At 42.1% G+C, this 12,990-nt stretch overlaps 1 protein-coding gene across 1 annotated transcript; it reads left to right on the plus strand.

Moving 5' to 3' along the window:
- The first annotated feature begins 11,637 nt into the window (after positions 1-11,637).
- LOC137246368 (putative nuclease HARBI1) lies at positions 11,638-12,990 on the plus strand. Its single transcript, XM_067777463.1, has 5 exons — positions 11,638-11,666; positions 11,725-12,044; positions 12,105-12,208; positions 12,296-12,584; positions 12,646-12,990. Exons 1-5 carry the CDS (start codon positions 11,647-11,649, stop codon positions 12,894-12,896), a joined length of 984 nt encoding a protein of 327 aa, XP_067633564.1. The 5' UTR covers positions 11,638-11,646; the 3' UTR covers positions 12,897-12,990.

The following is a 12,990-nucleotide window of genomic DNA, read 5'->3' on the forward strand; positions in this document are numbered from 1 at the left end:
TAGCATAGACTTGACTTGACTTGGCGTAAACTTGGCAACTTAGCCACGATTATACTCCACTTAGCGCATACAATCTGGCATCATAATCAATAATTGTCAATTTGTATGACAAAATGTCAAAATGAAATTGAGACAAACAAATGGCATCTCAAAATGTAAACGTCACTTAGAACTTACATAGAAAATCAAAATTCAGGGCCCGTTACTGATACTTAGCATAGACTTGACTTGACTTGAGAACTGTCACTTACAGTTCTGTTAAATGAACATTACATGTTACTGATTACTCAAAATTTAGCAACACTTAACTTGATTTGGAAGTCTGTTGAATTTTGATTTTCTATGTAAGTTTTAAGTGACGTTTACATTTTGAGATGCCATTTGTTCGTTTCCATTTCATTTTGACATTTTGTCATACAAATTGACATTTATTGATTATGATGCCAGATTGTATGGGCTAAGTGGAGTATAATCGTGGCTAAGTTGCCATGTTTACGCCAAGTCAAGTCAAGTCTATGCTAAGTATAAGTAATGGGCCCTTTAGTCTGCAAACTCTAAATAGCCGTGTTTTTTTTACACGCGTATACGTTTAGTTTGCGCGTGAAAAAAAACGCCTATCCTCGCTTAGATAATGCTTAGGAAACCCATCTAGCGGCAATGGTTAAACAACACAGGGTGTAACGAAAAGCGGAGACACAATCCTCTGTTGTATTTCTGTGTATAACATATAGCTGAATCAGTTGTGATAAATAGTGGACGCGCATAGAATACATAGAATTAGTGCAGAGAGTGAAACATAGAGACATATTTCAGTTACATTGAAATTTAGTAGTACAAATTTTATGCGTAGGAATTTCAGAGGTGTATTTAAAGTTTGTTGTTGTTGTTGTTGTAGCAATGCTCGCCCCACCTAATAGCCGCGACCGATCACAAATTGTCATCAAAATCCTCTAACGGGAGTCCAAGGAAACTTGCCGTTTCAACAGGGGTGGACCATAAGGAAAGGGGTGTTAGAGGCGTTGGTTCCACATTACAATTAAAGAGATGGTTGGTGTCATGTGGGGACACATTGCAAGCAGGGCATACATTTTGTATGTCGGGGTTGATTCTGGATAGGTAAGAGTTTAGCCTGTTACAGTATCCAGAACGAAGTTGAGCAAGAGTGACACGCGTTTCCCTGGGGAGTATGCGTTCCTCTTCTGCGAGTTCTGGATATTTTTCTTCAAGTACTGGATTCACCGGGAAATTCGCGACATAAAGGTCCGACGCCTGTCTATGGAGTTCACCAAGGACCTGCTTGTGTTTTTCCGCTTCATACGGCTGGGTTCTTAGGTGCCGTATTTCCTCAAAATGCTTACGGAGATGACTCCTTAGGCCCCTAGGCGGTGCTGGTTCGTCAATCAGATGTCTGTTGGGATGCCCAGGTTTCTGGGTATTCAACAGAAACTGTTTGGTCAGCATCTCATTTCTCTCCCTGATGGGGAGTATTCTCGCCTCATTATGCAGATGGTGTTCTGGGGACATAAGAAGACAGCCCGTGGCGATTCTGAGAGCAGTATTTTGGCAGGCCTGTAGTTTCTTCCAGTGGGTGGTTTTTAGGCTTGGCGACCATATGGGTGACGCGTAGCACGTAATCGGCTGGCTAATTGCTTTGTATGTGGTCAAGAGCGTTTCTTTATCTTTTCCCCAGGTACTGCCAGCAAGGGATTTGAGGATTTTATTACGGCTCTGAATTCTTGGAACAATTGCGGTTGCGTGCGCACCAAAACGTAGATCCTGATCAAACGTCACACCCAAGATTTTGGGGTGTAGGACAGTCGGTAGCGTAGTGCCATCGACGTGGATGTTCAATATGGTCGACATTTGGGGCGTCCATGTTGTAAATAAGGTCGCGGAAGATTTAGTCGGTGACAATGCCAGGTTTCGCGAGGCGAAAAAACTGGAGAGATCAGGGAGATAGCCGTTTATTTTATTGCATAGCTCATTGATCTTTGGGCCTGGGCCTGTGGCCATTATTGTGCAGTCATCGGCGTAGGAAACGATAGTGACTCCTTCCGGTGGTGAAGGTAGCTTAGATATGTAGAAATTAAACAAAATCGGGGATAGGACACCACCCTGTGGCACCCCTTGTTTAATTCTCCTTTGTTTTGATGTTTCGTTTCTGAATTGCACCGATGCCTGCCGACCACCCAGATAATTTGCGGTCCACCTTTTAAGACATGGGGGAAGGGTAGACCCTTCCAGATCTTGCAGTAACGAGCCATGGTTGACCGTATCAAAAGCTTTTGATAGGTCTAACGCTACGAGTACTGTTCTATGGTGGGGATATTGGTTCAAACCGCAATTTATCTGGGTGCTAATGACATTTAGCGCGGAGGTAGTGCTATGGAGTTTTCTGAAGCCATGCTGATGAGGGGCTAGCTGCAAATGTGCTTGGAAATAAGGGAGCAAAATGGCTTCAAGCGTCTTTGCCACTGGCGATAGGAGAGATATCGGACGATATGACTCACCTACGTCAGCTGGTTTCCCAGGCTTTAGTAGCGGGACCACCTTGGCCATTTTCCATTTCTCGGGTATGACAAAGGTGGAAAGAGACAGGTTGAAGGTTCGCTTCCCAAGGCAGTCGGTTCTATGTACCGGAGCGACTCGGGATTTTTCCCGACCAAGGACTGTCATTTCAGTGTGACCCCATTTAATTTGTTTCGTCCCTCCCACAAATTGTCATCCTCCCAGCAGCTCCTTGCAGCAGGACTGCTACATATTCTCTTACTCCGGGAAGGTATCGAACCCAATCCGGGTCCGTCTCCTGACCCCGGTCCTGAGAAATGGTTTTGCTGCATTTGCCAGAAAAGAATCTTTTTAGGACGGTCATACTCTGTTCAGTGTGTCTCGTGCAAGGGATGGTTGCATCGGACAGGTTGTTCTGGGCTTGATCCCAAAACCCGACGTCCACGTAACTTTTATAAATCTTTTGTGGCTCCTTGCTGCTCACGCCCCCAAGGGCGTCCCGTAGTCTACGCCTAAGCGTATCCCCACTACCTTCCAGCACCTTCGCTGCTCAGCAAGCCACAACAAGTACCCGCTGCTGCTCGCGCCCCACGGCGCCAACAACTCAAACAGCTGATACCACTCATAACTACTACCTTCGTAGTAGAGCTGGTAGCAATGCTGAGCATCAGCCCCTGCCCCCGTCTTCTTCTCCCCCCCTCTTTTCTGGCAGCAATCGTGCAGGTCAGGGAAACAGACTCTTAGTCCCTGCCTCCGTTTGCACCGTCTGCCAGCACAGAATATATAGGTTTGCGACATCCGCTCAATGCAGCTCCTGCCTTGGGTGGTGCCACTTTCCTAGATGTTCTGGTCTCCACGACGGCAACCCCTCGACGGGTTTCATTGCGCCATGTTGCCAGGTCGCAAACCCAAATCATCCGGGTACCCCAATGCTTGCCCAAGGGCGCCCAGTCCCAAGGCCACAACAGCAATTGCGTCATGGCCTTCCACAACCTAGGCGTAGTCACCCCTCACTTACCCCTAGAGTGGCGGCGTCACCCCTCATGCACTTCAGAATTCTGCAGTTCAACTGTAATGGACTAACTGGGAAGATTACGGAGATAGTCGATTTCATGAAGCGGCACAACATCCGCATTGCTGCGATTCAAGAGACTAAACTCACAGCAAGATCTGCATTGCAGACCTGCTCTGGTTATAATGTCCACAGGAAAGACCGCGAGAGCGGAAATGGAGGCGGCCTCGCGTTTATTATACACCACTCTGTGCAATATCATATATTTGATCCTGGCATCGACCGCAGTGACAATGTCTTAGAACGTCAAGGCCTATCTGTCCGGTCAGGCGATGCAAATCTAGAAATCATCAACATCTACATCCCTCCTGTCACCTGTTGCCCCAGTGGATACCGCCCTAATATCGAGGCCTTACTCACTGGCAACAATCGCATTATCTTAGGCGATTTCAATGCCCATCACGACCTATGGCATTCAAACTTGCGGGCGGACAGTGGGGTGAGATGTTGGCGGATCAAATAGACGAAACGACGTTCTGCACAATAAACGGAGACGCCCCCACACGTATGGTAGGAAGCTGTCATAGCTCGCCAGAGATCTCAATCGTGAGCGCAGAACTCGTAAACTGCGTCAACTGGCAGCCGATGGTAACATTGGCATCCGACCACCTGCCCATACTTATTTCGTTCGAGCGTACCGCCGACTTCATCGTCACCGAAAAACGCACTTTCATAAACTTCAAAAAAGGAAAGTGGGAAGAATATAAATCTGCAACAGACAGCAGCTTTGCTGCCCTCCCTATCCCGACTGATGCCCGCCAAGGGGAGCGTGCCTTCCGTAAGGTCATTGAATCCGCCTCGGCACATTTCATTCCCGAAATCCGGCCCCACTTCCCGCGGAGGCCGCGAGCTTAGCGAGGGAATGCGACCTTATAAGCTTGATCCAGGCCGACCCCCAAATAAGGGATATAAACCAACGCATCAGATTGCTTGTGGACGAACACAAGCGGGCGAAATGGGAAGAGCACCTAAGAGGTTGTAACCTCTCTACCGGTGTAGGTAAACTTTGGTCCACCGTAAAGTCCCTATCGAATCCGACTAAACACAAAGACAAAGTTTCCATCACCTTTGGCGATAAGGTGCTGTCGGATGCGAAAAAATGCGCGAGCGCTTTCTGCCGACAATATATAATGCATCCTACGGTCGACAAAGATAGACGGAGAGCCAATAGACACGCACATAAACACAAACTCAGCGCGTCACCAATTACCATCACCGCTAGAGAGGTTGAGGACGCCATTGGTCGCGCTAAACCATCCAAAGCAGTATTTAAAGTTTGTCGCTTAGCAGTCCATATAAAGTTTAAGCGTAAACGTATATACATGTGAAAAAAAACACAGCTCATATAAAACTTTCCAAATTTTCATGAGAGTTTCTAAACATTTGTCAAATTTGAAAATAATTTAAAATTTTTTTGAAACTGCTGCTACTTTAATATATAAGTTAACACAAGCTAATGCTTCTCAATAATTCTGTCCGCGCATGGCCTGTGTCAGCGAATATCCATTCTCACGCTGACGGATAAGCCACAACGATTGCGTAACATGAGCAGTGCTATGAAACAACAATTTGCGCGCATGGCCTGTATCAGCGAATATCAGTTAACACAAGCGAATGCTTCTCAATAATTCTGTCCGCGCATGGCCTGTGTCAGCGAATAACCATTCTCACGCTGACGGATAAGCCACAACGATTGCATAACATGAGCAGTGCTATGAAACAGCAATTTGGCCTGTGTCAGCGAATATCCATTCTCACGCTAGCAGGTGCAGCTCAACGCTGGCAGCGATTAAGAACGCAAGCGTCTGTGTCGCTTTGGCTGCCTTCAAGACTAAGGTGCAGGGTTTTTAAGTAGGCACTTTAGAATGTAAGTTCAGTTAGTTTTTGGCATGACAATGAATAAAACGTATTATTGTAATAAACTCTAAACTGCAAATGACTTTTAATGGATTACCATGAAACGGTAAAACTGGCGCTCAACAACGGTAGAAAAAACGGATAACAACAAGCAGCAGTGACAACAAACATTTTTAGCATTTTTATTTTAAATTAAGTGGAGCAGAAAACAAAACCAAGCATAAGATGAAGAGAGTATTATCAATAGTTGTAAAACAGATGTAAGTAGAGTGTTGCCAAACAAAGAAATATGTGTCAATTAAGTGTTATCAATGTTTATAAACAAAAAACTTGTGTTTATTAAAATTTTTTTTTTAAATACGACCCTCTAAAAAAAAAACAAAAAAATGACGAAATTTTCTTTTAAAGCATCAAATTATCTGTAAATCTTTGCACGGGTTGAGTAGAATTAGATGTGTTGTGGACCAAATTTATTGGAATAAAATCAGGTAACCTGTTTCAGTTGTGCTGTAAGCCTATGAGTGACCAAGAATTAGATAGGCTATTTGAGAACATAGTGGTAAACAGAAGACAGCGTAACAGTGGTCAGGATAATTGGTGGACGAATAATAGGGTAACGACTGAGGAACGACAAATGGCTATAGAAGCAGATCAATTGAAAGCTCTTGTCGACACTGCTGTGGCTCATGCACTTTCAGTGCAAAGAGAAAGTTTCAAACAGAGACTGGCGACCATAAACCAGCGTCTAAACGACGTTAGCATTAGTGCACCCACAATAGAAACATATTCTGAAGCACAAATTGTCCCAGGTATCAAATGTGAGGAACCCCTTGACATCGTTAAATCTCTACCAGATTTCGATGGTAAACAAGAAAACTACGTATCATAGAGACAGGCAGCACACACCGCCTACAAAGTTTTTCAGGAATACGAAGGCAGCAGCAAACATTTCCAAGCTGTCGCCATCATTAGAAATAAAGTACAGGGTCCAGCCGACATGGTTTTGGCCTCATTTAACACCGTTTTGAACTTCAAAGCGATAATTAACCGCCTTGACTTTAGTTATTCCGACAAACGACCAATTTACTTGATCGAGCAAGAAATGTCAACCCACCGCCAGGGAAATTTATCTCTTCTCCAATACTACGACGAAGTAGAGAAGAAATTGACGCTTCTGACCAACAAAACCATAATGACTTACGAAAAGTCAATAGCTGCTTCACTTAATGAGAAATACAGATTGGACGCATTGCGCGTATTTATATCAGGGACCCAGAAACCGCTTAGCGATGTACTATTCTCAGCCTGGCCTAAAGATCTGCCTTCGGCCTTAGCACTGGCACAGGAGGTTGAATCGAACCATGAGAGATACCGATTCGCAAGCACCTATGCCAGGAGCCTAGAAGATAAGACACAAAAGCTAGACTCAAAACCACACTCTGGGGAGAAAGTTACAGGGGGAAGATACCAAACAAACGATATGTATCACTCAAAAAACCCTTACTTTAACAGAACTCGGGACTTCAACAACAAGAGTCCCCAGAAACTGGATAAGGTAGAACCGATTGATGTCGACACGTCACAACGCTTCCGTCAACCTACTGCAAGGCAGGAAAACACTGGCTCTTATCGATACCAAAGTAATCCAAATCAAAAATATCCGCAGGCTGTGAAAAGGCCAAACAATGGCTCTGGAAAATTTACAGGACCAAAGCAACAACGAATAAACTGCCTTTCAAGCGGAAATTCCACTTCTAATCTGGAAGATTCCACCTATAGTGATGTGGCAAACGCGGAAACATCAGCAATCGAGGGCGACCTTAACGATCCCGACCAGATAAATTTTTTAGACAGAACTCCCTGCTACCGTTCATTGAAAGAATAGTTGCAGGGAAGAAAATAAAATTACTAATAGATACGGGTGCATCTAAAAATTATATAAAACCCTTAAAATTCCTTAGGCACATTACACCGGTCGAAAAGTCTTTCTTGGTAAAATCAATTCATGGTTTTACTAACATTAAAGAAAAATGCGCGATAAACCTTTTTAACATAAATAGTACCTTCTTTATTCTTCCTTCTCTTTCAACGTTCGACGGAATAATAGGTCTGGATTTGCTTACGCAGGCAGACACGACTATAGATTTAAAGTCAAGAAAAATAATAACCAATGTTGGTTCAGAGGGTATAAAATTTTTAAAGTGTGCTAATGTAAATTTCACACGAGTAGAGGACATAGAGGTTCCTGAAATTGTGAGGGTGAAATTTCAAAGAATGGTAAAAAATTTATTGAAAGTTTTCTCTGACCCCAACGAGGCACTCCCATTTAACACAAACATAGTCGCCACTATTCGCACCGAGAGTGACGATCCGGTTTATTCCAAGCTATACCCCTATCCTATGGGCGTAGCAGAATTCGTAAATACTGAAATTCGCGATTTACTGAAGAACGGTATCATCAGACCGTCTCGGTCACCATATAACAACCCAATCTGGGTTGTTGATAAAAAAGGAACGGACGCACAAGGAAATGTAAAAAAACGACTTGTCATAGACTTCAGAAAACTGAACAAAAAAACTATCGACGACAAATATCCCATCCCGAACGTAACGGTTATACTATCAAATCTAGGAAAGGCCAGGTATTTTACAACGCTTGACCTAAAATCAGGATTTCATCAAATAACGTTGGCGGAATCCGATAGGGAAAAGACCGCTTTCTCAGTAAGTAATGGGAAATATGAGTTCTGCAGGCTTCCCTTCGGTCTGAAGAATGCACCCAGCATTTTTCAAAGGGCGATCGACGACGTACTAAGGGAACAAATAGGGAAATACTGCTACGTTTACGTCGATGACGTTATTATATTTTCAGAAACCGAAGAGGAGCATGTCGAACATATTGAGTGGGTCTTAAAAAGGTTACATGAGGCTAATATGAGGGTTTCTCGCGAAAAATCGCAACTTTTTAAAGAGGACGTTGAATACTTGGGCTTCGTAGTATCTAGAGGAGATATTAAAACAAGCCCTAGCAAGATAGATGCTATTCACAAATATGAGAAACCCTCCACTCTTTTCAACGTTAGATCATTTCTGGGTCTGGCAAGCTATTACCGTTGCTTTATAAAGGATTTTGCTTCAATAGCGAAACCACTAACGGATATGCTGAAAGGAGACAATGGCAAGGTTAGTGCCACTCAATCAAAAAAAATAAAAGTGGAATTAGACGAAAAACAATCACAAGCTTTTAATAAATTAAAAGAGGTCCTTACATCAGAGGACGTCATGTTACTCTACCCAGATTTCAGGAGGCCATTTGATCTAACGACGGATGCCTCGTCTTTGGGTTTGGGGGCGGTGCTCTCACAGGACGGTAAGCCAATTACCTTTATTTCACGAACTCTGAAAGATCGTGAACAAAACTTCGCAACTAACGAGCGCGAGCTACTCGCGATAGTCTGGGCCTTAAAAAGTCTTAGAAATTATCTCTATGGCGTAAAGAATTTAAATATTTTTACAGATCATCAGCCACTGACATTTGCGGTTTCAGACCGAAACCCAAATGCGAAAATTAAACGATGGAAAGCGTTTTTAGACGAGCACAACGCTCAAATCTTTTACAAACCCGGTAGAGAAAACCATGTTGCCGATGCTCTGTCACGACAGAACATCCACACTCTAGAAGAGGAAGGTCAATCAGATTTTGCTACAGTTCATAACGAAATATCGCTATCTTATATGGTGGAAGCATCCGAAAAACCGCTAAATTGTTTCCGAAACCAAATTGTTTTGGAGGAAGCCAACTTGAACCTAAAACGGAATTTTATATATTTCGGCGAGAAAACTCGTCATGTTATTCAATTCATAAATAAAGATAATCTCATTGAAGAAATTAAAACAGCTGTGAACCCAAATGTGGTAAACGCCATACATTGCGCTTTGCCAATACTGGCCAGCATACAACATGAACTTATAAGGTGCTTTCCGGCAACAAAGTTCTGGCACTGTAAAAATATGGTGACCGACATTGTAAATAAAGACGAACAGAGGGAGATTGTTCTTGCCGAACATAATCGAGCTCACAGAGCTGCCCAGGAGAATGTCAAGCAAATCCTTCGTGATTATTACTTCCCAAAAATGACCAAACTGGCAAACGAAGTGGTCGCGAATTGTAAGATCTGCAGTAAGGTCAAATACGATAGGCACCCACGAAAGCAGGAGTATGGTGTAACACCGGTCCCATCCTATACCGGAGAAATTTTGCACATTGACATATTCTCAACAGATAAAAAATACTTTTGGACATGTCTCGACAAGTTTTCGAAATTTGCTGTGGTACAGCCTATACCATCTCGAACAATCTCAGATATAAAATACCCAATTATTCAACTAATGAATATATTCCCAGGGACAAAGACTGTTTATTGTGATAACGAGGCCTCTTTAAATTCTGAAACGATAGCCTCGTTACTAAAAAATAGCTTCAATGTTGACATCGTCAACGCGCCACCTCTTCATAGCACCTCGAATGGGCAGGTTGAACGCCTCCATAGTACACTTTTGGAGATAGCCAGATGTCTGAAATTGGACAGAAAAATCTGCGAGACGACAGACCTTATATTACTGGCAACAATTGAATACAACCGAACGATTCATTCGGTGACCAATGAAAAACCGATTGATATAGTTCACGCTACACCAACCGACATGAGAAATGAGATAACCATGAAAATAACGAAAGCACAATTGGAAAGAAATAACCCTTCCAGACAGAATAGGGTGTTCGACGTAGGGGAACGCGTACTAGTAAAGACGAATAGACGACTGGGAAATAAACTGTCCCCTTTATATGTCGAAGAAAGGGTTGAGGCAGATCTAGGAACCACGGTTCTCATAAAAGGGAGGGTGGTCCATAAAGACAACCTGAGATGAAAACCGTAGAATATCTTTCAATATTATAAGGTAAATTAAAAGAAGGTTATTTTCCCCCATCTTTCAGGATCCCCATTATGATGCTCTCCATCCAAACGGCAATAGCAAAATTGACGGACTACTCGACTTCCGATTATATACCGATCCAGGATGGCGACGTAATAGTTTGGACACACTTCGGCTATCTTAAGCATAGCACCAATCTTACGGTATATAAAGAAATAGCAGAAGAAACGAAAGGACTAACAACGCATTTCCCCTTATCCCATATGAGAATGCTACTCGACTCAGACATTTCACACATAAAAGTTCTTTTAACAACACTGGACATTCACCATAGACAGGCTAGGAGTATTAACATTTTAGGTACTGCTCTAAAGGTGATTGCAGGAACACCCGACTTCGAAGACTTTGAAAACTTAAAATTTCGGCAGCAAGAGCTAATAGAATCAGAGGGACATCAGAGAGAAATAAACACAAGGATACAGGAAAATTTAAACCAGCTAACGGAAACAGTTAACAAAATTATTAAAAACGCAAAGGCTGTACAGATCGATACTCATCATTTGTACGAAACGCTGCTTGCGCGAAATAGAATCCTTATAACCGAAATCGAGACTTTAATTTCAACCATAACCCTTGCAAAGATAGGAATCATAAATCCCCTGATGCTAAACTCGGAAGATGTAAAAAATATTTTTGAGGCACGCTCTACAAATACAACAATTACTGACCTAATGGAGGTATCATATATCAAAGCCCTTTTAGATGGGGGCCTTCTGAATTTCATAATAAAGTATCCTAAACCTACATTAGTTTGTAAGAAAATTATTATTTTCCCTGTTCAACACAATGGAACTATCCTGCACCTTGGGAACAACAACAACGTTGCTGACTGTGGGAATCAAAATTTGGCGATTGGGAACTGCAACACAACACTCACAACAACTTTTTGCAAAAGATTGCAGCATCCCACATGCGCAAAACAGCTGGAGTGGCTTTCCGTAATTCGATGGTCGACACTCGTCGGTACGATACTTCAATTCGATATCGAACCCTCGACGAGGCCGTTTTGGTTTCCGTATTTCGATAAAGGCACTCTCGTTCTCATATTTTGGGAAGTGTTTGGAAAGTGATTTGTGGCTGTCAAAAAGTGTGTGCCATAAATAAAAAATAAAAAGCAAAAAATGTTTAATTGGCGTTATTTTTTGATTTTGGACGATTTTAGTGCGGAAAACTCATCAATTAATAGGAGAAAGATAAGAGATGCATCTAATCCTATGGAGTTGCCACAAAAACAGTAAGATTATACACATTTCAAAGAGTAAGTTTTAAATCTGTACATTTGCATTTCACAGCTTCCAAACAAAATACCGGCTAACCAAAGAGATTTTTATGGAAGTATTAAGAGAAATCAACCTAAGGGAAGGTGTACGAAGCACGTATATTCCTCCGATTTTGAGGCTAGCAGCAACACTGGAAATATTAGCAGGTGGCGGTTACCAATGGCAAACTGGTGGAGCACACACAGCACCAATGGGGCATAGTACATTGTCGAAGGTTTTTCGCAGTACTTTGGTATCTATGGATGAACATCTTTGTAGAAAGTGGATACTTTTTGAAAAAGACTTTCAGCCATGCAAGGAGTGGTTTAACCAAAAATATAATTTTCCTGGAGGTAATGCAGCTCAATAAATTAATTAATAACGAAAGTTTAGTTTTTTTAAATTCATTCCAGTCGTTGGTGCCGTTGATGGTACTCATTTGCAGTTGCTAAGACCTGTGGAAAATGAACATATATATTTCAATAGAAAAGGAAAGCATAGCATTAATGCAATGATTGTAAGTTTATATGTTCGTGCATACCTATATACATATGTTCTTTAGAACTGTTTATTGAGTAAACGCATTGGACATGCTTTATTACAGATATGTGATCATAAACTAATGATCAAAGCTATATGCCCACAATATGGAGGTGCTGCACACGACTCATTTGTGTGGAAGGCCTCAAAAGAGCGACTGGTAATGGAGCGAAAATACAACAGTGGGAATAGAAACTCGTGGCTATTGGGTGATTCGGTATACCCTCTTGAACCATGGCTAATGACCCCGTACCGGTTACGAGAAGATGAGCCAGACGAAAGGAAAAGCTTTTTTAATGATACTCACAGCAAAGCTAGGAGCATTGTTGAAAGAACTATTGGCGTTTACAAAGGTTAGTTTATTAATTAAATCTATTTTAAATATATTAACTTTAATTGCATCGTCCCGTTTAGGCCGCTGGAGGATATTATCAGACGACAGAAAACCAAGATATAGCCCAACAATTGTTGCGAAAATTGCAAACGTGTGTGCCGCTCTTCATAATGTGTGCATTAGCCGAAATATTCCTTTTCGTACCAACAATGAAGCTATAACTTCTAGGCAAGAAGGAGTGATAGAACCTACCCCACCAGACACAGGCAACCGAGAAGCAGATAGAATAAGAAATAGAATAAAAGACCATCTTTTCCATTCAGCTATGTAAGAATTTTATTTTAATTGGTAGCAAATAAATTAAAATTGTTTGTAAATTGCTAATAAATAAAATATAATTGCACTTCATTCTCGTAAAAGTTCAC

The sequence above is a fragment of the Eurosta solidaginis genome, chromosome 3 (assembly GCF_040869045.1).
Source record: "Eurosta solidaginis isolate ZX-2024a chromosome 3, ASM4086904v1, whole genome shotgun sequence".
NCBI lineage: Eukaryota > Metazoa > Arthropoda > Insecta > Diptera > Tephritidae > Eurosta > Eurosta solidaginis.

Bases quoted from the DNA above. Each gene is read 5' to 3' on its own strand.
- LOC137246368 (XM_067777463.1), top strand. From the start codon at position 11,647: ATGGAGTTGCCACAAAAACA. The intron at 11,667-11,724 runs GTAAGATTATAC...TGCATTTCACAG, and splicing joins ATGGAGTTGCCACAAAAACA to CTTCCAAACAAAATACCGGC. The intron at 12,209-12,295 runs GTAAGTTTATAT...GCTTTATTACAG, and splicing joins ATAGCATTAATGCAATGATT to ATATGTGATCATAAACTAAT.